This window comes from Notolabrus celidotus, chromosome 20, assembly GCF_009762535.1.
Source record: "Notolabrus celidotus isolate fNotCel1 chromosome 20, fNotCel1.pri, whole genome shotgun sequence".
NCBI classification, from domain to species: Eukaryota; Metazoa; Chordata; class Actinopteri; order Labriformes; family Labridae; genus Notolabrus; species Notolabrus celidotus.
The window spans coordinates 7,168,516-7,193,740 of record NC_048291.1 but is presented as its reverse complement, the minus strand read 5'-3'; the positions used below and the strand labels follow the sequence as shown (position 1 = coordinate 7,193,740).

The following is a 25,225-nucleotide window of genomic DNA, read 5'->3' as shown; positions in this document are numbered from 1 at the left end:
CTTAAAACACGGTTTCTGTAGCTGCACCAGCAGTTTAGAAATCCTGCCCATGGTTTACAAAATCCTTGCCTTGTTAACAAAGTCATCTACAGTGATCTACGAAGGTAAACTGTTAAAAATCAGAACAAAATTTAGAAATCAATTCCCACAGTTTAAAATCTGTGCCCACAGTTTATTCAGCCATGCACACATTGCTGTTGCTGTGCCAGCAGTTCTTTATGGCACAAAATCCACCAAAATAGAGTATCTCTGAAAGAATCAAGCATTAAAATAGTAAATACTCAAACAGAATTTTAAAAATGAGCATTGTTCGACTCACTTGAGGTATTCCCGTGACTGTTTAAGACTGCAGCAGGTCACACATGTCTTCACCCAAGTCTTCAACTGAAAGTGTTTCATAGGGATATAACTGAACCAAGATGTGATAACAATAAGGTGGGGCTACTTTTTTGTTATCATGAAAACAACAAAGATAGACCTGAGAGCTATAAAACATATTTATGAGGCACACAAACACACCTAAGTACTGATATACTCACAAACATAATAACAGAATGTTTTTTTGTGTGGTCAATTTCAGACTTCAGAAAGGTTTTATTGTTTCTAAGCATTAATTAGTTTAGCCCAGTGTGACATGAGTAAGATTCCTAAATCAGCAGGGATATATGCTATAATAAGGATTTAAATCAATGACTTACAGTAACGACTGGTTAAATCTTGAACAGCACTGTGGCCGCTGTGGAGTCCCTCAGGTTCATGGGCACTATCATCTCCCAGGACCTGAAGTGGGAGACCCATATAGACTCTGTGGTGAAAAAGACCCAGCAGAGACTGTACTTCCTCTGCCAGCTGAAGAAGTTCAACCTGCCAAGGAGTCTGTCCTGTGTTCATCCCTCACTGTCTGGTTCGTTTCTGCTCCCAAATCAGACATGAGGAGATCACTGGCGCCCCCATGCCATCCCTCAAGGACCTGTACTCCTCCAGGATGAGGAAAAGGGCAGGGAAAATCCTCACAGACCCCTCTCACCTGGGTCACCGCCTCTTTGACCTGCTGACCAGAACATCCCGGCACCAGAGCCGCTTCTTCCCTCAGGTCATATCCCTCATAAACAATCAACACACTGTAAAACACTAAAGATTCACGTGATACATCACACACTGTACATGTGCAATACTTTGATTTCCGGTGCAATACCTCAATAACCACGTGCAATATTGTAATTTATTCTATAACATATTTTATTATTATTTTCATCTACTACATATGCACTCTGGCTTAGGCTAAGTTAACTTATTTCATGTCTTTAAAATTACTTCTTTACCTTTCTTTGTACAAATAGTATTTTAATTTTATTTAGAATTTTTGGATTTGTGTTCAGGTTTATAAATGGTTTATATATTTATTGTCCTAACTGTCTTGTTGTTAAGTAGCAGTGTTCCATTCATCAAGTCAAATTCCTTGTGTGTGCAAGCTCACTTGGCAATAAAGCTTTCTTGAATCTTGAATGTTAAATCCTCGTTTCCTTGCCCTGCTCTTTCCCTCCAGTCCACTAGGCGGCAGTACTGATCTGTGAGCCTCCGTTTGTCCGCCGCCAAAACGCTCATTTCACAGGAGCAATATTTTTCTTTTCGGAAGAAGATCCTCACAAAGCGGCCCTATTTCTTTTCAAGCAGGAAAAAAAGAGTCAAAAGAATCTGAAAACCGACGATGTACGCCAGGACAAACACCGGCAGCACACACGGAGACTTTCAGGACAGAAACGGAGTGAACTATGTGACATCCACAGAGTCTTTCGGCCACTGCTCTCAATTGTTCTGGAAAAAAGATCCCAACGACTCCGGAGTAAGAGAGCCAGCTGCACCGCCTGCTAACAAATAGCTACACAACACAGCTAACAGAGCAACACTTTCACACTCTAGCACTTTGTGAAGTATTTAATTCCACATATGGTTGTCAAATGACTGCAGAACATACAGTTTAGTAACACATTGTGATTTAAAGCAGCTAGATATTTCTCACACTAAAGCTTCGTTAGCTTGTTGCTACCTACCGATCGTCATGCTGAGAGGCTTGCGGCCTAGTCTGACTCGTAGCTGCTACGCTAAGTAGCCAATAATAATAATAATTTACTCCTGAAAAACACTTCTATTTTATTCTGTATGCTAACACCATTAATAACGAGCATGTTTGCTTTCATTGTGTTATTGTTTGGACGTGTTTAGACGCGAAAGTGAGAAAAACACACGAAAATGTAGCCTAGCATCACCAAGCTAATGCTAACAGTAACAACACAGAGTAGCTGGTTAGCTAGCAGCAGACAGGGGCGTGTCCACAGGGGTGGCCGAGGGGGGCAGGTCGACCCCCATGACATCAACCAGGATTGGTTATTTGTCCTGTCAGTGTCATCTGATGTTAAAATCAGCTGTGAGGATGGACTGTGCTGCAGCAGGTTGCTGGTTGTTTTCTTTGTATTTAAGTGTGGCATGTTTGCTATAGTTGGTATTTTAAACACTAATAATAACTTTGCACAGATATTTCTGTAAACAGGTGTGTAGGAGAGGAATCATTTTTTTTAAATTGCAAGCAATCTCCTGCAAATTGTCTTATTGATCAAAATATTTTGATTTGTTTGCAATATTTAACCTACTTCAAAATGTGACGTACAGACATCGTGTTTTTGAGGCACTAAAGCCTTAAAAAGAAACTTTTAATATGTTTTCATTTTGGAGCCTGCTTTGGTCAAAATGATACCTCTTGACTCGTTTCTGTACATGAGCATTGTATACTTTGCTCGGTGGAAACACACATATTTTGCTTCTGCATGATGATATCTGCACAATATTGGTTTTGGCTAAGGATGTACACAATTAATTGATTATCGATTAAGTGATTGTTAAGAAATTGCTCGAAACATGCAATTTTGTTTTAAATTACCAGGAAAATCACAGCCATCTGGGCTTTTCAGCTGCTGGACTGATTATGACCCGGTTGCGCTCCCGGCTGACACCGAATACACATGTTTATTTTTCTCAGTTAGAACGAGTAGGCATTAAACTGGACACTTTGAGTCTGAAGTACGTTTCTGTTAGTATTATGAGTCTTCACATTATAAGACTGTCTGTGGAGAATATTTTTAAGAGCCTGATCGTTGATATTCAGTGTTAAACATGTACAGGTATTCAATACTATCAGTTAGATGCATTTTGTTGCTGTGAGAAATACAATTTAGGGGGAAAATGTATTTGGCTTTGTTTTTCAGATAAGAATAATAATGTTTTTATTAAGTTGATTAATCGATAATTGATTGTTAACATTTCCAAAAATCAATCAAGGAAAATACTTAAAATGTACATCCCTAGTCAATACAATGTCTGCCCTGTGTTTGGCCTGCTGGGTAGGCTAGCATCATATTTCTGAATTTTTTACATCCTCTGCCTACACTGACTCAGTAACTTAGTAACCTTGCATCCCCCTCTTTTTACTTCTTTGCCGTAATTGCTGTGTGAATAACTCCTACTCAATATTTATCAGCTCCACCTGCAACAGAATGCGCTCGGATCTAGGCGCCTGCACAAACAAGCAGATTGTACAGGGAGCTGAAACTGGTGATATGTTGAGCAGAGCCACACTCACTCTAAAGTATGAAGTGCTTCTTGGCCACACATGTAGAAGTATAAACTTAGCAATACTGCAATACTTGTAAAGCACAGGTGACGGGAAGAGGAGTAAATAAAACTCATTTAACAGTTTTAATGGTGCATCTCAAGACGTGTTATGCTGCAGCATCAAGACTCTACAAAAAAGCGTTGGCACCAATGAACAAAGCTTAATAATATAGCAGCGACCTTCGAAAGGTAAAGTCTAATAACCGTCACATCTTACGCTGACACTGTGGCAGGAATATCAGGAATCAAAAATAACAAAGTAAATGTTGTCAAAGTTTTCATTCATGGTTTATTTATCTAGTATAAAAAATATCAGACCTTTTCATGACCAGTCAAAAACTCCCCACTGGGTCTTTAAGGACTTGAGATGCACTGATTGTGAAACTCAGGGCTGATTCTGAGGTTTCAATGACAAATCACTTTAATAATAGCTAAATCTGATGTTTCCTGCATGACTTTACTCTAAATCTTTGCCTCAGTTTTAAATGAAGCTATAAGATGCTGCACTTAAATTGTTGCTAACTGTCCCTCCTCTCAAAATGTCTTATGTCACGTCTTATAAACCTCATGTCACACAACCATGATTCCAATAACCGTCACATCTTACGCTGACACTGTGGCAGCAATATCAGGCATAAAAAATAACAGTAAATGTTGTCAAAGTTTTCATTCATGGTTTATTTATCTAGTATAAAAAATATCAGACCTTTTCATGACCTGTCAAAAACTCCCCACTGGGTCTTTAAGGACTTGAGATGCACGGATTCTGAAACTCAGGGCTGATTCTGATGTTTCAATGACAAATCGCTTTAATAATAGCTAAATCTGATGTTTCCTGCATGACTTTACTCTAAATCTTTGCCTCAGTTTTTAAATGAAGCTATAAGATGCTGCACTTAAATTGTAGCTAGCTGTCCCTCCTCTTAAAATGTCTTATGTCACGTCTTATAAACCTCATGTCACACGACCACAAAGACAAATCACAGTTTGTCCAACAGGTGACGACTTCTGCTAAATGAGACACCACCTCTCTGAATCAGCAGTTGGGTATTCTAGTACAACAACATCAGATCACATCAGAAACTGGCATTGATGCATGGCATATTATTCTCTGATGGGCAGATGTCAAATATCAGCTGATGCAATGTTCATTGATACATCAGTGCGTCCCAAAGAGATTTAAATGTTGCCACATTGTTGTCTTTTAAAGGGGACACTAATACAAACAGTTATAACATCCTTAAAATACTTATTATAATGAGATATTATTAGTCGGGACAGAGATGTTTGTTTATGCTAATTTCTAAGAAGTCTGGACTCGTCCCCTGGCAGCCAAACCTGATCACGGCAAGGCCGCGTAGATAAGATGCACCTTTATTTTCTGTTACACCCTGCATATGACTTCTACAAAAAGCCACAGTCTCACAGTTCAAACTACAAAGTGATGTTTTTTAGCCAGTGAAAAAGCACAAATCTACGCATGAGACCTGCAATATTGTTAGCAAGCTGCGCAAAGTAAACATGAGCAGGCTGTCCCACAGGAAACGGGAGCGGAAGACGCCCCGTGGAGGACTCTGAAAGACCTCTTTGTGATGCCAGACTGTGTGCTTCATTCATGGTTGCTTTCGGCTCACAGCGCGCGCACACACACACAATGATTCATATGTGTGGAAGGTTTCTGCGTTTGACTTTTAGGGCAGGTATCTCTCACTGTAGATTTGATCAGTGTGTGTGTGTGTGTGTTCAGAGGTCTCTGGTTTGTTCCTCCTCAAAGGGTGGCATCAAGAGACTTTCTGTGTCAGTCAGTGAAGGTTATTCTACCTGAGCTTCTTTCTGAACATTTGTCTTCCATGTGCAGAAAAACACAATCTATGATTGTTAAAAAGAGGCTAGGCGAGTGAGAAAGTACTTTTAGAATATAGTCTACGTTTTCCTGTACCTGCTGTAGGGCCCTGTGATTTCTGCATTCACGGAATCCTTGTAGTGGCCAATAAAAATGGAATCTACTGTTAAACGTGGAATATCGCAGAAATTGACACAATGTGACTGAAATGCTGTAATCATGAGGAGAAGGAACGTTTGTCTGGGGAAATCTGTCCGGGGACCGCTCATTTGTGGCACCACCCGTGCATCTCCTCACAAACTCTCACCCACCCCCTGCCGGAAATAAACAACAGCAGTTTTTGAAACGGCCTGCTACATACTACATACTGCATTTGAATTTGGTGTGTAGTATGACCGTTCTGTTCGATCTGTGTTACAGTACGCTGAGCCAGACGTCACTGAATTTCCGGTTTTGGAAAGCGGAAGTAAAAAACAGCCAAGCTGATAGAGAAACTGGTTCTTTACAATGTTACAATGTTACAATGTCATTTAGCAGACGCTTTTATCCAAAGCGACGTTCATACGAGAACAAGAACAACACAAGCAAAGATCTAGACAAGAGGAAACAAGATCAGTACGGGTAACAAAGTGCTTCAAGTCAATTTGGGTGCAGTTACTGCCAAGCAGTGTAAAGGCAATGCACAAAAATAAATAAGGATTTTTTTTTCTTCTTAAATAAGGAACATCTACAATGAGGCAACCAAACCACTTAACCATGTTTATGACGTGTTATATTGGATTTTAAATTTTCAGCAGCACATATCCACAACATACAGGACCAAATAGTGCCAGGCTTAAGAGTGAAATAAACAAAAAAACAAAATATGCGAGTTTGACTGGCATGGAAAAATAATAAACAACAAACCGATAAATAGACAAAACAACAAACAGAGAAGAAAAATACCGTATCAGACAATAAAAAGAAAATTTAAAAAAAAGCACAAATAATGAGAATAACAAAATACCAGAATGGGCAAGTTAACAAGATGTCCATCGTACCACTGTCAGATAGCCTCCACCCATACTTCACATATAGATATTTAATCAATGTCCATCCAACAGTGTCCACACTGCTTCCTTGAGAAACTGCTTCTTTAGCATCACTTATAATTTAAAAAATTTAGAAGTGATTTATATGGAATTTAATAATTTTCACAGCACCTAAAACTGAGTTCCCCCCGTCAAAAAAAGAAGAGAGAAGAAGCGTAACTTTAGCGCTGTGGATTGTGGGAAACAGTACACAAGGCATAGTGGTCCGATGCATACTATGAAATTTTCCCGAATCAGTAGACATCCGGGGAGTTTTGGCATACATCAGATTTTAATATTGTTCACATACTACATACTGAATTTTGGCCACAACAGCATGTACTGCTAGTATAGCAGGCGGTTTTGAAAACAGCCAACATGTTGAAGCGGCCACTAGAAACAGCGACTAAGTCTGCAAAAAAACTACGAAACTCATCTCTTACTCCAAAATACAGACCTGAACAGTTCCAAAATGACTTCTTTGGGTCAGGTGACGTGCTTTTTTGCAAATTCTGCCAACATACTGTTGACTGGAAATGTGAAAACGTGTGATGGCCACTTGTCGTCCCAAAGCCATGTGAAAAACAGAGAAAAGCAACTTATTGGTACATTGTTATGTTACAACATTATGTTTGGACTTGAAATACTGGGCAGAATTGTGCAATGATGTGTTGCATCAATAAATGTAAGACTTTTTGACATTTTATTCACTTACATAAAAAGGACAAACTGTATGGTGGTAAAATAAATGTAAAGGGTTAAAAAACCGAATTCTAAAAATTACAATGTAAAAAACGGAATTTGAGGAAAATAAAACAGATTTTATAGGGCCCTACTGCTGCTATAAACTCCCTCAAACGAATGTTCACACTGTCTTTGAAACTGTTTTCAGCGATCTGATCTTTGAACCGCTGAGGCGCAGAGAGCTCAACATTTGCATGTGGGAAGGAAGAAAAAAAAAAGTGACAGCCCTCAACCCGTGGCTTAATGTAGCACTCCTCAAAGCAGAAGCTGTAAAAACACTTTCTGGTGTGTCTGCCTGTTTCTCACACTCATCTATCACTCCACCAAAGCTGCCTCACTTTAAGCTTCAGGCTCAGGCTTGGTTTGATCGTTTTGGAATAGAGCTGATGAATCGGTCCGTGTCCGAGCGTGTCCGAGTGTGTTTAACAGGAGTAAAAGTTCCAGTTCTGCGTCTCACATTCAGCAGGATGCAGTCTGCGTTGGCTGGATGTAGATTTCCCTTGTGGACAGAGTTGCTGTCCATGGTGCTGAGCTTTTTCCTGCACACAAACATTCGTTTTTCATCTCTGACGTCTGAAGTGACAGGCAGTTCTTTCTCGTGACGATCTGTTGCTCGCCTCCTGTTGATCCATAACTCACCACAGCAGGGCTTTATAGAAATCATGAAGAAAAGGATAACACTCTGAAACACTTTCATTTTCTCGCACTCACCTGTAAACGTTTCTCTCTCCTCCTGGCAGCCCAGTTCAACGATCAGCTGGTGCGATCAGCTCCCCACGTCCTCCGCCGCTCTCTCCAGCTCCAGCCTCTCTTCCACGTCTCTCTCCAGCTCAAGTCTCTCCATGGAGTCCCGAGCGCCCCCGCCACCGCCGGCCACGACGGTGTCAGACGACATGGAGTCAGACGAGAGGCCGTACGTGTGCGATCAGTGCACCTGCGCCTACAAGCATGCCAGCTCTCTGCTCAACCACAAGCTCACACACAAGACGGGAGACTTCAGGTACGGATCTGAGACTCTTACAGCGCATTATTTACTTGTGTATCATCCTTTAGTCCAGGTGTTTATTAGAAATTACCTTCTTTAACTCTAACTCTGCATCTACTGTTTCTCCAAACTCAGGTGTGACTTTTGTAGCAAGCCGTACACCAACTACATGTCCCTGCGTAACCACATGAGAATCCACGGTCAGAAGCGTTACATGTGCGACTTGTGTGGGAAGGCCTTCCGCCTCGCGCGGTATCTGCGTAACCACCAGAGGATCCATGACGACGGACCGAACCGCTTCGACTGTCCGTCCTGCTGCAAGAGCTACAGGACCATGCTGGAGTTGGCCCAGCATCGCTGCACCGCCGCTTCAACCAGCCAGGTGAGTCTGTGTGAGGATGTGAAAGGAGCGAGGGGAGGGGGATGTTGGGCTGCAGGAACGTCGTAAAAATGTGAAATCTGTGGCAAAGGGTTTACGAACTTGACAGATGTTTGTAAACGTAGGAAGAGTTCTCCTTTGATGCTTCCTCGTGTGGTTGCTGCCTTCATCAGGTGCATAAACACGAAGGAGCTGCAGCTCTTAGATCAGCCGTTATCTCTCTTTACAACACAAGTATCTTTTAACGACTGTTGTCAGAATATTTAATAAACAGAGGTGAGTCATCTTCAGGTGTATGTAAAACACTGACATCACACTAAATAAAACACTAATATCACTGATACATTCTTCACTTTACGCTGAAAATCTCTTCAAGAAAATCCCACATCGCCTCACATTTGATGAAGAGTCAAAACGACCCCTTGGTGTGTGGTAGACATTGTTTGGGGGAGCTGAACACTGAGTTCATGTCAGTAAAGAGAGACTAACGCTGAATAAGACAGGTTCAGTGTTCTGTCTCTGTCCGATGATTCAGCAGGGCTTCAGGAGCTGTGTTTTGAGCTGTTACTGAGAAAATACTTCAGAAATTTACACCTTTCTAGGAACTGCTTAAATATCTTTGCCGGATGTCTTTCAAAGTAACATATCTGAGTATTTCTGAGAAGTCAGCAGACGACTTATCAACAGAGGAAGAGCTGTTTCCATGTCGCCTTTATAAATCTTTGAAAATGTGACTTATTGACAGGTTAATGTTTCGACACCTTTCCCTTGTATTTTTACGCGTAAAGCGAGTTTCACGCTAATAATAATCAGGACACTTTTGAGCCCTCCCCCCTTTCCACAAAAGTCAGCAAAGCCCTGATGTTCTGATGGATTATCTTGTGAGATTTTCCTCTAGTGTGAGGTGTGTTGACAGTGATTTCCCCTCCAATGATCTGCTAGAAAGACGATCGAAGCCGCCCCATTTAATTTCTTAATACAAAAAACATGTTCAGTATTTAGGATCAGATATTTGTTTATTCATTTATTTAATTTAATTTTATTTCAGTTTCAGTATTTTATTTTGGATATTAATTAATTAATATATATATAATATTTTATTTTTTATTTAAATCCATTTATTTATTCATTTATTTCATCTTATTTTATCATATTTTTGATTTTATTTATTATTTATTTTGTTTATTAATTAATTTAGATTTATTTTATTTCATTTTCTTTTATTAAATTATATTTTATTACTATTTATTTTTTAATTTTTTTATGTTCTTTTATTTGTATTATATTATTTATTTTATGTTGTTAAGTAATACATTTTTTTTTAATTTAATTTGTGTTATATATCTTTATGTATTTAAAGGGAAATTGCACATCAATGAAAATTTCAGAATAGCATCTATGTAAATATACCAGAGTGTCTCATAAGGCTAACTTTAATCTGTAGTCCCCGGTGATATCCTTTTTGTGTAGGGGGGAACCAGAGGCCAGTTGAGCTTGCCTGTGTGGATTGTAACGATAGCCAATCAGCAGACAGGCTGATTAGCGAAGGAAACACAACAAACGCAGCCAAACGCAACAAACGCAGCCTAGTCGACCATAAGAAACACAAAGTATGAAGTCAGCTGGATGTGAGAAATGGAGATGAGAGAGTGTGGACTCTGTTTGTTGGTGAATTGAATCGGTTAGTGTGTGGTGTGCAAAACCAGCATTAGATCCTTTAAGGGGGACTTGAGATGTGGTCAGTACCGCAAAGGTTACTGTCTAAAATGCGAGCACCTTGACCCTCAAGGAGACGTCACTAGTTTCACCCGGAGTCCCTCAAAGTGCCGTCTCCTCTCTGAGCGATCTATAGAGTTAATTCCCTGAAACACTGCTCCGCTCCTCTGACCACTTTGACTCTAATCAAATCTCTCCTTTAATGATTGAATGATTAAAATCTGCTACAGGGGGAGCGCTCTGTGTCATCACTCTGCAGCTCTGTATTAAGAGGCTCCACAGTCTCACGGTGCAGGTCTGACATGTTGCTGCTTTAATGAGGGGAGGTGGGGTTGATCTGCTTCAGCCTGCAGGAGGTGGAGAACATCTGTAGTGGCTACAGCAGCAGCATTTTAAACATTCATGTTCAGGTTGAGAGCAGGCTGCTGTCGTCCTGCAGCACTGCTCACCTGCTCTGATTCTTCTGCTCTGCTGCTCGTGTAACGACACTAGGGTTGCAAAATTCTGGGAATTTTCAAAGTTGAAAACTTTCCATGGGAATAAACCAGGAATTTACTAAAATAAAGGTTGGCTCTTAATAGGGAACTTAAATATAGTTTGGCAACATATATTTTAGCATGAGCATGACTTAAACAACTAGATTTCATGCCAGTACAGTTGAATATCTATGCTATTCCTCAATCACATGCACAAAGCACACTGCTTACTGCAGGGCTATTGAGACCCCGCCCCCTACATATACTGTGCATTCCTCCATCACATGCACAGATGATTTCTAGAATCCTGCAGAGGCTTGGCTTGAGAAGCTTGAGGGAAGATGCTTTTTTATTTGCATGTTGAATGGGACTTTGTTGGAGGGAGAGGGGCTCTTTAAATTTAACATTTTGAATGGGACTTTGTTGGGATTGCATTTGTGTTAATTTTTGAATCGGTTGGGGGGATGAGTAATATTTAACTCAACATTTGTGTTTTTGTCCTTCTGAAAGATTAGGTTGTTCAATAAAATATTTGACACTTGATGAAGTTCTACTTAAAAATACATCTGTTTTAATTGTATTATTTTGGATGGATGTCTGCTTATAACAAAACAAATATTTATGCTTAAATTACTATCAATTCCCATAAATTTCCATAGAAAGTTTCCAATTTGGAATATTAACAAAATTTCTCAGCTGAACTTCCCCTGGAAATTTTTTCCACCCCTTTGCAACCCTAAACTACTGAGATCGACCAATCACAGGACAGGGATTCTTTCCGATCAAGAGCATGAAAAGGTCTCTCCTCATGTTGGTGGAAGAATAAATCTGGAGGGTTATTCTCGTTTGTGTAAAGACATACATGTGTTTGAAGGCTTCTGATGCATTACTTGCTGTGTGTGCATGTAACATGTGGTAACCGTGTCCTCTCTCCAGCAGCAGCAGCAGCAGCAGCCTCACACTCCTCCTCTTCCTCTTTTTCCAGCATGCTGCAGTCAGGGTTAGACCAGGGTTAGGCTAAGTTTAGGGAAAGGGTCAGGGAATGAAAACACTAAAGTGGATTTTCCTCACAAGTATAGTAATCCAAATTTATGTGTGTGTGTGTCTGTGTGTGTGTACGTGTGTGTGTGTGTGTGTGTGTGTGATGGGTTGGTTAATAAGAACCGGTTCAACTGCCCGTCCTGCTTTAAGAGCTACCGAACCATGCTCGACCTGGCCCAACACCGCTGCAGCGCCGCGGCCAAAAACCAGGTTGGTGTGAGCGTGAGTGGGCAAGTGTGTGTTTGTGTGTATGTGTGTGTGTGTTTGTGTGTGTGAAGCAGAGTCAGCTATGAGTGAGGACCATGAAGAGGAGCTTAGATTTAAAATTGGGTGCTAAGTCCCCAAAAATGATCCAATCCTGATTGATTTAACGGATTGCAACTTCTGTCATGATGCGAACCCAACTCTGACATCAAACAGAAATAAACTCTTGATGATATTTGGACATAAGATGACAAACATGACATTTAAATCCTTCAAAGCCAAAGTACCAGATGTTCTTCCATCGTTAAACCTGGTTTATACTTCTGTGTTGACCCTATGCAGCAGTGGCCGACGTGGACGTTAGTGCTACATACTTGTGCGTCGCTCTGCAGTACTCCGCCTGAACACTTGAGGGCAGTGTGGTCTTAATGATAGGTTGCATGCCTCCGGCCCCTTTTTGATTTCTGCTAGCGTTTTCACAGAGATTCCGAATCAAGCGGCAGCCTCCGGCTGCAAGAATTGAAGCCAATGCAGAAGAGTTAAAAACTGCAGTTCCTCGAGTGTCCACTTGAGGACACCCGAGGATAGACACACACCATTTCTCGATAGGCACACACTCTACGGGGGGTGAACTTTTAGATTACGAGTTCTGCCCAAATAAGGACATGACATACTTGATTGACAGGCGGGAACACTGTAGCTGTTGGCGAGGAGGCTCAAAGCCTGCCTCTTTACCTCACACTAGAGCGACAGCCGTTTGGTTGAGTTCAACTTTTCCAATATGGCTCCCACAGACGATTGGCTTCAAAACAGCACTTCAGAAACAGATGGGTGACATCACGGAGACTACGTCCATTATTTATACAGTCTATGTTCTGAACGTATTTAAGTAATTTAGAGCTGATGCATGTTGCCGTTTATCATACAGTAGTTATTACATGGAAGGATAGGGAGTAGATGACCATAGACCATAAATAATGGACGTAGTACCATCTGTTCCTGAGCGCTGTTTTGAAGCCAATCGACGGCTGCAGCCATATTGGAAATGCGAAACTCAACCAGGCAGAGTGTGACGTAAAGAGGCGGGGTTTGAGCCTTCTATCCAAAAGCTATGTGTTCCCGTCAAGTCAAGTCAGTCATGTCCTTATTTGGGCAAAAACTCGTAAGCTTAAGAGAAATTAGCTACGTAGAGCCAAGGTGTTTTTTGAACCAGGCTGTAAACATGTTTATTAATGCTGCGGTGTGTATGTGGTTTCCGGTGTTTCTGCAGCGAGCCTCAAGCGGATTCACAATGAATTGCAGTTTATAACACTTCCGCATGGGCTTCATAGTTTGTTGCTGCTTGGAGACGACAGAGGAAATTTGGTCTGGAAGTTCTGTACATGCGGGAAATACAAAGCCAGGGACAAGGCTTGCTGTCCTTGGTGTTTCGACCAGGTTTAACGTGTAGTTACATTTTGGAGGAGGTGCACATCAAGCTACATGTGGAGGCTTCTACGAGCTATGAAGACCTACAGTTTCAATTCGATGCAGAAGTATGAACCAGGCTTTATCCCTCGACTGAAATGGACCAAACTAACTTGTGCTTTTTTTTTTAATAGGTGTCAGAGTTTTTAATTTCACTTTGAACTCAGTGTTTAACCACAAACTGGACTTATCTAAACCCTTTCTTATTTCATAAACATTGTTTTTTGAATCTGGTCTGTAAACGTAAACATACCTGAAGAAATTGTCGGCAAATATTTGATCATTCCAGAGGGACGAAATTCAACTTTTCTTTCTACTCTTCAGGGAAAATGTCAGGGAGAAGGTAAAACTTCAGTGTCAGTCAGAGCTAAGCTGTGTCCAGACCAAAAGGGGGCACTTTTTTGTCTTCGGCTTCTTTTACGACGTAAAAGTCGGATCATTCGTGTTTATTTTCACTTGTTAAAGACAACACATGAAAGAACATCCTTTCAAACACCCGACTAAGAAAATGTTGTGTTCAAGCTCACAGCATCAACCTGTGGATAATCTCCCGTCCTCCTCCATGAGCTGTGTCTGGATGACTTCTCCAGTTGCCTCCAGCGACTTGAGGCTGACCAGTGCTCAGTTTGATGAGCTGTTAGCCACCAACCACAGGTGTACTGTTTCAGCTGTGGAGCGCCTGTCCAGTGTTGCCAACTCCTCAGTGAGGAAAGTAGCTATTGGCTGTCCTGAAGTTGCTTGAAGTCGCTAAATGAAGTCATCACTTAATTTGCATAATTGAAATTATAATATACGCTACAGGAGAGACGTGTAACGTTGAGGGAGAGACAAAAGGAGGTTTAAAAAAACATGTTTATAACTACACTTAGGAGCCTACAACAAATCAAAGTAAAACATTATATTTTTTAACCATAACATTTTCAAGATGTTTGTTGTATACAATCGACATAAACTATCTAAATGGACCAAAAGGAGACAGTAGGCGGGATCAGCCAGCGGTGTCTTTATACATGCGTGATACATTTACAGTCCATATGCTGAGGTATGAACGCCTCCTGCTCTGAATGCAGCTAGGAGGGACTCACAGCAGGGCCCGCTGTTCATTAAGAAGAGTTAGAACGATACATGCTTTCACGTCAGTCTCAAAAAGTCTCCATTAATACCAGAAAAAGACACTAGAATTGTCAGTAGTCGCTTTTATGAAAAAGAGTCACGAGAGAGGTCTGAAAACTCGCTAAAGTTGGCAACACTGCACCTGTCCTTCTTACATATAAAGCAGGCATAGTGAAGTGATGACATTTTAAAACAAACATAGTTGGCTCTTATTCAACTTGCAACAAGCAAGTTTAAAGGATATTGAAATGACCACACCATATCGCAAAGTCTTTGTCAGGTCTGTCTGCAGGACTAGACGCCTGAAGCAGCTTTTTAAAACACTTGCTTTTTTTTTTTTTATTATTATTATTTTTATTTAAGTTTTTATTCATAACAAAAATGAATTTTTTTTTGCATCTAGTCAAAGTAACAAAGCATTTTCCAGAAAGTTAAGAGATACATAAAACAGGTATAAGACAGTTGTCTAAACATTCTTATAAAATGAGGTGATAATAGTGGTGAGAGGGAGAAATAATTTGTAAAAGAAAATTTAAAGCTTGGCAATGCCATAATGCATAAAAGTAGTATGATGGATAAACAAATAGGATCTTTGTCATATAAATCTATGAACATGTATATACCCTCGGCCACATGAAAACAATTAATTAAAAACATATACCTGCACACGAACAAACCCACGTACCCATTCAGGCAAACCGATAGATCCGTAAAAGAATGTAAATAAGCTTCAAGTAAATAAACTCTCACTTAAACAAGTACCCAAGATTACAGATTTAAAAACGCTTGCTTTTTGAACAGAGTTTGCTTCATATGTTTCTTTTTCACCATTCTTGCTTCAATCTCGGTGCATGCTCATTGGCTTTCTGCAAAAAGGACATTCAGCCTTGACAAACTAAAATCAAATTTTGATGCATCATCAAGATGTCGGTACTGGTGCAATCTCGTACACATTATTTTTTTTCCACAGTTGAATTTCAACTTGAGCAAATGATGCAAAATCAGCTGTTAGGTCTGTTTGTGTCAGTCTGCATCTTTGCTTTGATTTTGTTGCTCGATTTTGGTCTGAACACTCTTAAAGGAGAAGTTAGCGAGGCAAGTGCAGACGTAGCTTGATGTAGATGTCGGAGTTGACAGTTTGTGTGAGTGTATCTGTCTGTGTGTTTGCACAATGTGACCACTCCATCCACTCATACTGCCAGGCTCAAAGAGAGGGAAGCTAGAGAGAGTCTGTAAGACATCAGCTGTAGACTTCATACAGTGAGCTGAGCGAAAGGAGAGAAGACTCTTATTCAGTGTGGAAAAGATTTCATCACACTCATCTGTCACCTCTCTTCTGATCTCTGCACAAACTGCATGATGCACCAACACTCAGCAGGAAGACGGGAATGATTACAACATCTCTCTCTCTCTGTGCACCTCCTTCTCTCCTCCCTCCTCCCATCCAGTCCGGAAGTCGCCGATCCAATTACGCCAACAACTCTCGCCGTCAACAGCAGCAGCAACAGCAGCAGCAGAACAATGCTAACTCCATGATGCAGCACGGAGGACACGGCCAGGACTCTCTGCCCTCTCACTGCGTCTCCCCGATGTCGCAGGGTGGACCTGGCGGTGTGAGCAGCCAGCCGGTGTCCGACCCCCACCAGGTAAGAACTAGAACGCCTCTTCTCTTTCAGGTGAATGGTTAGTTTGTTGTTGTTGGCTGTACTTGTCATGTTGAGCCCTATGTGTGTGCGCGTGTTCCCGCAGGGCCGTCCAAGTTCGGTGTCGTCCCAGAGCAGCCAGCAGAGATCCAACAAACACGTCTCCTCCAGCGCCGCCCCGTCCTCCTCCTACTCTCTGCTCCAGCCCCTGGTGCCTGAGGTAAAGGAGATGAGCTCGGGATACACTAGACTGAGCGCCAACCCCATGGTAGGAGAGCGAGCCACCACACACCTGCCGTCTGCTCTCTGCAGGCTAGCTGCCTTCTCCCTGACTGCCTACTAACATCTGGAGAGCCTATGGGACTAATATTCTTTAAACTTCTAGTGTCCACCGGGGAACTCTGCTCACCGCTCATGTCTGTCCTCCTAACTGTTTCTAGAACAGAGAAAAGAGGGAACAAGGTGCACAGGTATGAGTGCTGCTTAGTCACCTGGTGGATGCAAACTGAGCTCTCTTCTTTTAGTCTTTCAGTTTAGTCTGCTGTTTGCTTTTACAATCAATCTTTATTTATATAACACCAGATCACAACAAACGTCATCTCAAGGGGCTTACAAACAGAGCAGGTCTAGACCGTACTCTGTTATATTATTATCAAAGACCCAACATCAAGACAGGATAAGACCCAGTTCCATCTTACAGACAGGACTCAGTCTGATCTCATCTTACTCCACCATGAGCTGAACACTTTGCAGCATTTAGCAAGTCACAGCGGTGAGGACAAACTTCCTTTAACAGGCAGAAACCTCGAGCAGGACCAGACTCATGTTAGACACATGTTAGATAGTTTTGCACAAGTCTTGGGACACAAATGGAGATCTGCTTTAACAGTATCAGTAAAAAGACGAACGTAATCTTCAGGAATTTAAAGTAACTTATCGCTCAACATCACTAAGAATCGCCGATAGAGACCTCTTGGCATATCGCATCAGTCTTTTGGTCAACATGTTTATGAAGCAGAAGGATTCTCACACTCAACTTGAGACAAAGCGGCAACCTCCAGCCAATGTGGAAGTGTTAAAAACTGCAGTTTCTTGAGTGTCCGCTTCAGGCTGGCTCTGGAAGTACCGGAAACCACATACACAACCAATTCAAAAAGCCGATCTATACAGCAGAAATCAACACGTTTACAGCCTGGTACAAAAAAAATGAGTGTAGTCTGGGTAGCTTATTTCTCTATCGGTGCACACTGTACGGGGGGTGAATTTTTCCATAACGCAAAGATATTAAGGTTCCGAGTTTTGCCCATATAAGGACATGGCTGACTTGATTGACAGGTGGGAACACTGTAACTGTTAGCTAGGAGATTCAAAGCCCGCCTCTGTACGTCACACTAGCCTGACAGCAGTTAGGTTGAGTTCAGCATTTCCAATATGGCTCCCACTGATGATTGGCTTCAAATCAGCACTTCAGGAACAGATGGGTGACGTCACGGATACTACGTCCATTATTTATACAGTCTATGCCTGAGACATGAAATCAAACTTACCAAAATGTTCATTCAAATCGTCACGTTAAGTCAAAGTGTTTATAGAATGTATAGATGTGTAAAGTGTAGTATTACTTTGTGTCAAAGTTCATAGGTAATAGTTGAATTCTCCTCATTCCTTGTAAACACAACCAGCAGACTAAACGAGCTCTTTCTTAAACTCAGCTCTGAACCGCGGCGCCTCTCCGACGGAGGGATACGACTCACGTGGGGCTGTGCTGCTTCCTTTTCCTACCTTTCACTCTTTGACACTAATCACTCACCTCTGTCATACATGTTTCTGTTTTACTCAGGCTGCACACAGATCTCTCTTCATCACATATTTCTGTTTATTATGTCTTTTCTGGACACATTTTCAAGATACATGAAGTTTAAAGGAATCATTGTATCATTAAATCTTCACGTCGGAGCCTGCAGGTTTTAAAAGTGATGATTCACAGGAGAGTCTAAAACAGAGTCAAACCATGACGAGGATGCTACACTGAGATGTCTGACTGATTAGATAATAATACGCATCTTCTGCATTTGTAACCAAGGCTGCAAAGAACAGAATGTTGTAATAGGGCTTAATATTTTGAAAACAATGGAAGCAAATGGTTACCACAATTCAGATGAAAAAGCACATTTGAAAACTAAAATGTGGTAACTGATTTTTTTTTTATAATTTTCCAAATATGGGTACATTATTAAACTTAAAATACAAAGGTATGATTGCCTTTTCATTTATTTGTATTTTTTTGGAAATAAAAAAGATCCATTGAATCTGAAAATGTAAAAGTATCTCTGTTGATGCATTTTAATTTTGAAATTTTCTTTGTTAATTTGAATTATTTAATTAGATTTTTTTTAATTAAAAAGCAAATTATATTTTATTTTTAATTTAATTGTATAAAATAATTTGCATTCTTAAAGATGATAATTAAAATCCAACTTTAATTATTGAGTATTAATTTTATGAGTCAAATAATGTGAACATATTTGAACAATTTTAAAGTATTGCGGTTAAGTTTTCAAATTTGCTTTTGCATTTGGATTTTGGTACCTATTTGCTTCCATAGAAAACAGCATCAACAATCATACCAAGTTATATTCCCATGCATTTGATTTTAAAGTACATGATATGTTTCATTTATTTTATATCTATCAGATTCATCCATGACACAGACTTTATCTTGACTCCAACTTTTCGTAAACCTGCAGACGCCTTGTGAAGGTTTGATCCCTCATCACAGCGGATAGAAAATAGAGGTTGTGTAAATGAAATGTGTGCTGCCCCAATCCACCTCTTCTTTTTGAAAGTGTGTTCAGACCAGAAGTGACTCGCTAGATACAGTGATGCTGAGACTTAACAGAGAAGGTTTGACAGAACGCCAGTAATTGGTGTCCATCAGAGAAATCTGATCCCAGCTAACAAGTCATCAAACTGTGCACCAGTCAGCCCCCAGCAGCTGGAAGCATCAGGACAGTTCATCCAGACACAGTTTATTGAGGATGAAGAGAGATGAAGTCTGATGTGAGGGAGTCAACATGATGATATGAACCAATCATGGCTGCGCTTCTCCTGTTAGAACAAATATCCTCCACTTGTGTTCAACTAACAAGAACTAACACATGAACAGGAGACCCTGTGTGAATAATCTGAGGCAGAAATTCTCTCTCTGGTCTGAACACATTTTAACTCTGCACACCACCTTCAGAGCTGCTGTAGGTTTTCCATGTTCTGCATTTCCCAGTTTTTCTTTTTTATCTCATCTGAACTGAATCAATGCATCAAACTGTTATTTCAGAATTCAGACTGACTTTGTCCTCTCTTTCTCCCCCTCCTCTTATCCCCCCTTCTTTTCACTCTGACCTCCCTGCCCCTCGCTCCCCAATCTTCCCCTCCCCTGCAGCCCAAACACCAGGACGCTTTCTCCCTGGCCCCCCAGCGGCCCCTCACCACCATCAACCCCATCGGCCACTCCCTCCATCCGAACGGAGCGCCCACGCTGAAGCCTTCCCCCGTGCCACGCACCATCCAGGCCATGCCCTGGGAGCAGCGCTCGCTCTACAATCAATGAAAGTTCCGGGACCCCGTTACCCCGACCCCACCCTTCACCACCAACCCCACACACCCTGCCCTCCCCTTTTACCCCCACAGCATCAAGGAGGAGGGAGGACTCGGAACGCACCACTCCTTTGGATGGTTGTGGTAGGGATTGGGGGAGAGCAGGACTAGTTGAGATTGATTACTGAGTAGTTAGGTTTAAAAATGTGTTGCCTTGACCCTCATGTATGATCTATGCCATGTACTGATATAAGTTAAAATGTCTGTCCCCCCACCGAGAATTTATCCCCCACCCCTACTCTAGTTATGAAAATATCTATCCTTCCTCCCCCGTTATGAATAGTGTCTCCCCTTCCTCCCCTCCACTCCCCTTTTTCCTTATGTTAATGAAAGGAAAGCTTATTTTTATTAAATTACCCTGATATTTGATGGGTTTCAGGGCACCGAGCTGTCAAAGTAAATGTGACAAACCCTCCTTCAGTCTCATATGTTTTTGAACATAAACCCAGTTTGTGGCTTCTGGAAAAGGAGAAGGAGATCTTCTTCTTCTTCTGTTTTTTTTTGTTTTGTTTTTTTTAACGTCCCTTTTCCACGTGCTCCAGAATGAAGCTTGTGTATATTGTGTGTTTGGAGGTGTCTTTGACTCTTTCAGAAAAGCCGTTTTTCTCTGACGTTACAGCTCACACACCTCTTTAAAAATCTCTGAGCACGGACAGCACGGACCACAACAGAAACAACCCCTGCTGGACTGTGGCTCTGCAGAACTTTTTTTTTTGGCCTCTGTGTTGTGAAGACTGAAGCTATGCAGTTTAAAAAAAAAAAAAAAAAAAAGGACCTCAATGAAAGTTTGGCACCGCTACCTTCTTTTAACACACAACTGAAAGCTCACATTTTTCTAAACCTGCATCTGACTGGTGGCTTGTTGTTATTGTAGTTTTAATAATCTGTTGGCTGGGACTCCAAACCAGAAGAAATCCGTTTAAAGCTCCATCCCTTTCTGACTGTTTGTTCCTCTCACTAAGAAGCACTTTTTAAGATAAGTGCTGTATAATTATTACTGTTTATCCCGCCCCCCTTCCTCTCTGTGTGGAGCTGTAGAGATGTAACATTGCCTTACATCGACTCTTCATCACTCACACTTCATCAGTGACGTAGCAGCAGCTGTATTGGGACACAGCTGCATCTGGAGGCCAAAATAAAGTCTGTCTGCAGAGTCCGGCGCTGCAGACCGGCTTCATCTTGTCCAGTTTGCAGCTAGTAAAGAGACATAAATTTGGAAACGGCCAATTTATTGAATAACAGTCTAATTATTGACCCAGTTTGTAGTTCTGTTACGTTCTCTCGCTAACACGGTGTTCATTGAAATACCCACAAATCTACTGACATTGTATTATCTCTCTTTTTAAAGTTGTTTCTATTTTTATTCATGACGTTTTCATTGTTGCTTTCTCTCTCCTTGTAAAGTGTCTTTGAGTATTTAGAAAAGTGCTATACAAATAAAATGTTTTATTATTATCACCATCAGTGATACTTTTCTTACAATGGAGGAGACATCCATACCTTTCAGTAATCTTTTTTTTTTTATGTTCTCCCTGTTTGTTAAAATATAACGTATTTATTTTTTTCTTAACTGTGTGAAAATGTTTGTAGTATTTAACATGGAACTGGGACTGAATCTTGTGTTGAACCACCTGTAAGCTTCTTCTGGTGCAGCTCAAAATATTAGAAAAAACATAAGAAAAAAAATGTTTGTTTTTTGTAATATAAATCTAAAAGGTAAACTTTCATATATTTAATATTCATTACATGTAAAGTAGAATATTTTAAGCCTTTTTTGTTCTGATTTTGATTTTGGCGTATAGCTCATGAAAATCAGAAATCCAGTACCTCAAATTGTTAAAATATTTCTTAACATCAATCAATTTTAAAATACAAAAATGTCCAACTTCTGAAAAGTGTGTTCATTTATACACTCTTTGTACTTCTTTAGGACTCCTTTACCAGAAATGAAAGCATCATTGCAGTGTGGCATGGAGGGGATCAGCCTATGGTGCTGCTGAGGTGTTACTGCACCCCAGGTTGCTTTGATAGCGGCCTTCAGCTGGGCTGTAATTTTTGGGTCGGGTGTTTCTCCCACAGACTCTTTTACCCCTTTTTGAACAATGTGAACCTGGTTGTAGTCCCGGGCTGGTGCTTGCGCTGGTTCAGAGCTGGTTGGGAACCAAGTCGGCACCAGTTTGTTTTTCCACCAAGTGACAACCTCTGGTCAACTGCATCGATGACCCGCTTGAAGCTGGCTCCAGAAGTACCAGAAACCACATACACACCAATTCAAAAAATCCGATCTTTACAGCAGAAATAAACATGTTTACAGCCTGGTACAAAAGACAAGTGTCTTCTGGATAGCTCATTTCTCGATTGGCACACACTGTATGGGGGGTTCATTTTTTCACAACGCTGTAATCTCAAGATATTGAGATTACAAGTCTTCCAATGAGAGGCACAGCTGACTTGATTGACAGGCAGGAACACTGCAGCTGTTGGCTAGGAGGCTCAAAGCCCGCCTCTTTACGTCACAATTGCTCGACAGCAGCAATATGGCTCCCGTCGACGATTGGCCTCAAAACCGCTTCAGAAACAGATGGGTGACATCACTGATACTACGTCCATTATTTATACAGTCTATGTTTTCCACCCGCTCGAACCTGTGGAAGAGCCACGTCATGACGTCATTTTCTACATGACCGCTTTTCCCAGCAACGCTAACGCGCAAACTTTCCCTCACAATAACAACGATGGCAGACCACATGGAACGTTGTGCCTTACATGGACAGCATCTTCATCCCTCGTCCCTGATGTAAGCAGTTCGCGGTTCGCTGTTCTAGACCAGCAAAGAGTTGGTGCTGCTCTTGAACCTGTTTTCCTTGCCTTGCAGTTGAAACACAAAAAACTGGTTCTCAATCGTGCACAGGCCCTGAAACTGCCTAGGTGGAAAAAGGGTACATAAGGACTCAGGTCAGGCCAGTTGGCCCGCTGAGCACACATTACCATGGTCAGAAAAGCACTTTGTAGAAGTTCTGGCGCTGTGGGCAGGTGCCGAGTCCTTTAAGGAAAAGAAATCAACATCTCCTTAAAGCTTGTCAGCAGATGGAAGCATGAAGAGCTCTGAAATCTTGGTGATGGCTGTGTTGACTTTGGAGTCTGACACAGGGAACCCACACCAGCAGATGAATAATAATAAATATTCACTTTCTTAAATACCTGATGAAAATGTTGTAAACTTTTTTCGAGATGCCAACAACACCAAAACTACTCTCAAGCGGTTTTCTGACCATGATATACTGTTCTATTGGCCAGCAAACTAGCATGACTTGAACCCTGTGCTGTACTTAATAGGCCAAAATGAAAATACAACAATATATGAATAAGCCAATTTAAAGATAATGGATTACTCACCATTCCATTGTTAAACATTTTGTGTTTCCAGATTATCTAACCTGAGGATTTCCTGCTTTTCTGCATCTTTATGATGCCAACTGAAGAATCTTGGAGCTGATTTCAAGCTTGAGGAAAAAAGTTTTTTTTTACTTTGCCTTCACTTTGGTGCTGAGGAGTATTAGCTGTGGCTCAGTGGGTAGAGTTCATCGTCTATCAATCAGTCACATGCCGAAGTGTCCTTGAGCATGACACTGAACCCCCAAAATATCCTCCCGCTGTTCAGCGGTGTGTGAATGTGTATGAATGAGATATTAACTAATCCTGATTGTCTCTTACTATAAAACAGCCTCTACCATCAGTGAGTGAATGTTGTGTGACTGGGTGATTGACACGACTTGTGTAAAAGTGCTTTGAGTGATCAGAAACCCTAGAAAAGATCTCTTAAGATTTCATCCTTGACTTCACTTATCTTTTGACATTTTCACTCATCTTTAACATTTCACCTTATTTTTAAAGTTTCATTTTTATTCTTTCATATTTCGACTCAAGTTGTAATAACATTTTTTTTCTTTTCATGACAATATTTAAGTAAATATTTTTACTTCATGTGTCTTATTTCACCTTTATCCAAGGCCTATGAAACTTTTCAGATTTTGGCTTTGCTGTTTTCAAAGCACAATTTTCACTTCACTGTCATTCCATTGTGTCCTCTGTATTTGGATGTTTCCCCAGCAGATGACTTAGATCTACATATTTCGACTACTAAAATGTGAAATATGATGGAAAAAAAACTTTAATTTTCTTATTTTTTCTGGCACCTTAAATTATATTTAGATCTAATTCATGACCATACTCTGACTGGTTTAAAGGGCCATGACAAATATAGAGAGACACCAAAATAACATTTAATCTAACAGTTTTTTTTTTATAAAGTAGATGTAAATTAAATTGCTAAGGAGATGTGAATATTACTGGAGTGGGTGGTATGAGTGAGAGGGTGTGTGGAGGTGAAAAAGAATAAGGAAACAAAACACAGTGCATTCAATGATCATCCTGAAAGGACTACAAATCCTGATGCTCCCTGAACAACCACGCCCACCACCAGACCAGAGGGCTGTCGTAACATGAAGTCCTCAGTTTCATACACACCCACAACTAACACACACCAATTGAATTCATTCCTCGCATTTTAACATTTTCCCCAAAATGCAAACATAAAAAAGATCTGTTTTTTTATCACTCCTTTTTTTGCCTCGTGATGAGAATATTTTGCAGTTCAATAGTGCCAATGGTTAATCTTGAAAAATCCCTTTCAGATTACTACATGAGGAAACTAATCAACATTTACCTCCCTAGTTTAGAGTGAAGCATCAAGCTCATCAACAAACTTGCTGATGAAGACAGATATTCAAGACAAAGCTCCAGAACTTGTAAGTAACAGGACTTCAAGTTCAATCTCTATATGATGGGAAATTAGATGTTCACCTCTCATCAAAAACAGCCACCAGGGGGCGACAAGTCCACATCTCATCTTTCAAATAGACTTTCAATGGAAAAATATTAATTATACCGTCCTATGGATTTTACTCTTTGGATCTTTTAAGACCCAGGACACACTGGCAAGATTATATCTCTCAGCTGGCCTGGGAATGCCTCGGGATCCACCCAGAAGAGCTTGGGAAGTGGCTGGGGAGAGGAGTACCTGGGCTTCCCTGCTTAGACTAATGCCCCCGCGACCCGGCCTGGATAAGCGGAGGAAGATGGATGGATGGATCTTTTATGATATGAAGTGTCAGTGAACACACTTAAAATTGCTACATTTACCTTTCAGATTCCCTTACCTACA

The 25,225-nt window shown here is 40.9% G+C and overlaps 1 protein-coding gene across 2 annotated transcripts; it reads left to right on the top strand.

Annotated features, from left to right (window-relative positions):
- Nucleotides 1-1,543: 1,543 nt before the first annotated feature.
- On the top strand, nt 1,544-21,368 carry LOC117832701 (zinc finger protein 646-like). 2 transcript variants are annotated; one of them, XM_034711938.1, is made up of 6 exons: nt 1,544-1,843; nt 8,064-8,323; nt 8,444-8,690; nt 16,153-16,350; nt 16,454-16,567; nt 19,787-21,368. In XM_034711938.1, the coding sequence occupies exons 1-6, from the start codon at nt 1,709-1,711 to the stop codon at nt 19,952-19,954; spliced, it is 1,122 nt and encodes a 373-aa protein (XP_034567829.1). In that variant the 5' UTR covers nt 1,544-1,708; the 3' UTR covers nt 19,955-21,368. The 2 variants fall into 2 exon arrangements, with proteins under 2 accessions (XP_034567829.1, XP_034567828.1); XM_034711937.1 differs by having other exon boundaries at nt 1,546-1,843; nt 16,454-16,615.
- Nucleotides 21,369-25,225: the final 3,857 nt, after the last annotated feature.

Bases quoted from the DNA above. Each gene is read 5' to 3' on its own strand.
- LOC117832701 (XM_034711937.1), top strand. From the start codon at position 1,709: ATGTACGCCAGGACAAACACCGGCAGCACACACGGAGACTTTCAGGAC. The intron at 8,691-16,152 runs GTGAGTCTGTGT...CCTCCCATCCAG, and splicing joins CCGCCGCTTCAACCAGCCAG to TCCGGAAGTCGCCGATCCAA. The intron at 16,616-19,786 runs GTAGGAGAGCGA...CCTCCCCTGCAG, and splicing joins GACTGAGCGCCAACCCCATG to CCCAAACACCAGGACGCTTT.